At 60.8% G+C, this 3365-nt stretch overlaps 1 protein-coding gene across 1 annotated transcript in view; it reads right to left on the bottom strand.

The window, feature by feature from the left end:
* Nucleotides 1-517: 517 nt before the first annotated feature.
* Rfx2 (regulatory factor X, 2 (influences HLA class II expression)) overlaps nt 518-3365 on the bottom strand; it is a 27709-nt gene continuing 24861 nt past the window's right edge. Inside the window, exons 15-17 of the mRNA XM_013022664.1 lie at nt 1878-2031; nt 988-1030; nt 518-630 (exon numbers count right to left, since the gene is read on the bottom strand). Coding sequence (XP_012878118.1) covers nt 518-630; nt 988-1030; nt 1878-2031 — 310 coding nt within the window. The remainder of the gene's footprint in view (nt 631-987; nt 1031-1877; nt 2032-3365) is intronic.

A 3365-nucleotide genomic window follows, 5' to 3' on the forward strand; every position in this document is an offset into this window, starting at 1 on the left:
CCGCTCCACACCCAGCAGTTTGGCAATGAACAGAATGGACAGAAGCCCGTCGCCGATCGCTTCTGATTTTGATTGTTTAGACACGAGTGGGCCAGGTCGTGTGGCTTCCTGGTTCTCAGGCTGTGGATCTGTCTGGTGTTCTGGCCTTTGGCACGTGGAGAGGGGGGCTCGTGCCTCAGCATACCCAGGCCGTGGGGCCAGGACTCCATGTCCCATCCTGAGGAGACCCATGGGTCAGTGTGCTCTGCAGCCGCCCACAGGGCGGGGCGCGGCGGGGGAGGCTGTCCTCCCCCCGGCCTGTGCCCTGTGCTCCCCTCCCAGCTGCTAAGGGACAGGGGGGCATCCGGGGACTACCGCACCCCAAGTGACACCCTATAGTTTCTGGGCCTCAGGCCGGGGGGAGCTCCTTCAGTCAGCGTAAACATCACGTCATCTAGAGGCACTAAAGCAGGAGAGGCAGCCGAGGGAGTCCTGCTTCCCAGAGGCCGGCCACACCTTCTGGAAGCTCTGGAAGGTGCTAGATGTCCTGCAGCGGGTGGCTGGGGTCTCCTCGCTCCCGCTTCACCATGGGCTCGCCCAGGCTGTGGCCGTCCGTGTCGGCCTCGCTGCTGTGTCTGTCACTCATGTCCTCTGTGGGGCCCGCATGGAGGGACAGAGAAGCCCACGTTCAGACGGGGGCAGCGCAGATGACCTGGGACCTGTGGTGGCCGGGACGCTACCTGACCTCAGCTCCCGCCGCCAGCCCAGGCTGGGCCCACCTCGGAAGGCTTCTGACCTCTGACCTTCTGGGACTGTCACCCACCGGCCGGGGCCTGGCTGCCGAGCCTCCCCCAAGCATCACAGGATTTGGGCCAACTCCCGGGCCTCCTGCCAGCCGCCTGCCTGCCCCTGCGCTCCTAAACCCACCAGGGCCACCCCAACTTCCACGTGCTGCTCACAGGACAGTGGCCGGGGGTGGGGGTGGGGGGAGGGCTAGGACACACGCACCTTTGTCCAGCAGCGTCAGCGACAGGGAGGCGAGGTCGCTGAACTGTAAGAGAAGCCAGGGTCAGGCGCTGGGGCGGGCGGCCATCGTCTGCGGGGTCTGGTAGGGAGCCCACAGCACCTTTAGCAGAGGCCTGCTTGGGCCCTGGGCAGCCTGAGGTGCCGGCTCACCTGGAGCCCCAGGAGGTGGCGGGTGGCCTGGCCTGGCCATGGCGGTGTGGGACTAGCCACCTGCTATCCTGGCCCACGTGAGATCACACTGCCACCCGGGGCTTCTGGGCTGGGTGACCCCCAGCCCCAGGCTGTGCCCTGCCCATGAGCGCCAGCCGCCATGGGTCCGTGGCAGGTGCATTTTACCGAAAGCTCAGCAGGCATCACCTCATTTCTTTCTGGAAGCAACCCCAGGCAGCACAGCAGTTATACCCCCGAGGAAGCCCCCCTCCAAGTGCCGAAAGGGGCAGCGCAGGCACACATGCGCACTGCAGCCATGGGTGCCCATCACGTTCAGAGCACTACACAGCCAGGAACAGAAGCAGGCGGTGACCAAGCCGCAGCACGGAGGGACCCTGGGGCCACTGCGCTTGCTGGGAGCAGCAGACACACAAGGTCCCAAAATGTGTGGTTCCAGGGATCGGACGGGAAACTTCCAGAACAGGCGGATCCAGACACAGGCTGTGGACTGGTGGCCGGCCCCAGAGGGGCGGCTTCCTTCCCGACGCAGCAGAACAGGTGGTGGTGGCTGTTCGGTGAACGCCCCGACCACTGTGCCCCCTCGCCTCTCTAGGGCGTTAGGAGCAGTCGGCCGGGGATTGCGCCTGGGGCCCTGCCTTGGGGGCAGCACCCTGGCTCAGAGGAGGGGGGTGTGACGCCGAACCCCTGCGGGGCTCCCTCACCTCTCCCATGACCGCGATGGGCGTCTCCCCGGTGGCCTCAGCGACCCGGTTCTCCACCAGGTAGAACATGTACTCGTCATACAGCAGCCGGATGAGGTGGAACGAGCCGAAGCTGGCGGCACTGCGCAGCGTCAGGTCTCGGATCACCATGGAGCTGGGGGGTGGGGTGGGGCACAGAAGCCAGGAGACTCAGGGGAACACCCCCAGGCACCCAAGCTGCCCTCAGACCTGCCGGCTGTGAGGTGGGAGTTGGGGGAAGGGCAAGTGCAAAGGTCCTGAGGCACCCAGGCCAGGGTAGAGTGTGAGGAGAGACAGCGGGACCAACTGGGCTCCTTCTGGAGGGATTGGCAAACTATACAATGTTTTTTTTTTTATTTTTATGTTTTTGCAGCATTGGGATGGAAGCAGGACTTCATGCTTGCTACCAGCTGAGCCACACTCCAGTCCCTCAGCTGTACTCATGGTAGGTAGGGGCCTCACAGCCCTTGTTGGCTCTTGTTGTATTTCAGGTAGTGCCTTGTGCTTTTGCCCCAGGGCTGGCCTTGGACCTTATAAGCCATCCTCCTTCCCACAGCCTCCTAGAATAGCTGGGACCACAGGTATGTGCCACCATGCCTGGCCTTCTTTGTTTAAAATTCCTATTCGGTAGATTTCCAGTCCAGGGACTGGGCTGCCAGTGCTGTGGTGGAGTCAACAGTTGTGGACCTTTTTTTTGTGTGTGTTTGTACCAGGGCTTGAACACAGAACCTTGTGCTGTCACAGCTGGCACTTTACCACGTGAGCCACACTTCCAGTCTGGCTTTTTGGTAGTTAACTGGAGATGGAACCTCACAGACTTTCTGCCCAGGCTGGCTTTGAACAGCCACCCTCCTCCAGGTCTCAGCCTCCTGAGTAGCTGGGATCCAGTGGTGTGTTAAGGAAGTTATTGTTGGTGGTGTGAGAGGCTGCAGAGAACAGTACAGGCATTTCTGGGCCACAGTGTGGGCTCCTGCCCAGCTTCCTGCCTACCCCACCGACCAAACAGCTGTCAGCCTTGCAGGCTCCTCAGTCTCATGAGCTTGCTTCTTGAAACAAGTCTCTTTATATTGAGTTTGCATGTAATTTTACAGATGTACACTGGCTCCAGAGGGGCACCAGGCCCCTGAATGGTGGCCTCCCCTCTGCTTCTGTCCCCACACCTGCCAGCCCTGAGTGGCCTCTAAATGCCATCAGACGAAGGCCATGTTCCAGACTCTTATTTTATCTGCCATGTCATCCATTGCTCCTGTTTCATGACTTTTATTTATTTATTTTTGGGGGGTCTGGTTGTGGGGCCTGAACTGTGGGACTGGGCGCTGTCCCTCAGCTCTTCAGCTCAAGGCTAGCGCTCTACCACTTGAGCCACAATACCACTTCCGGCTTTTTTTTCTGCTTATGTAGTGCTGAGGAATCGAACCCAGGGCCTCATGCATGCAAGGCAAGTGCTCTACCACTGAGCCACCTTCCCAG

Source organism: Dipodomys ordii, unplaced genomic scaffold (genome assembly GCF_000151885.1).
Source record: "Dipodomys ordii isolate 6190 unplaced genomic scaffold, Dord_2.0 Scaffold64, whole genome shotgun sequence".
NCBI classification, from domain to species: Eukaryota; Metazoa; Chordata; class Mammalia; order Rodentia; family Heteromyidae; genus Dipodomys; species Dipodomys ordii.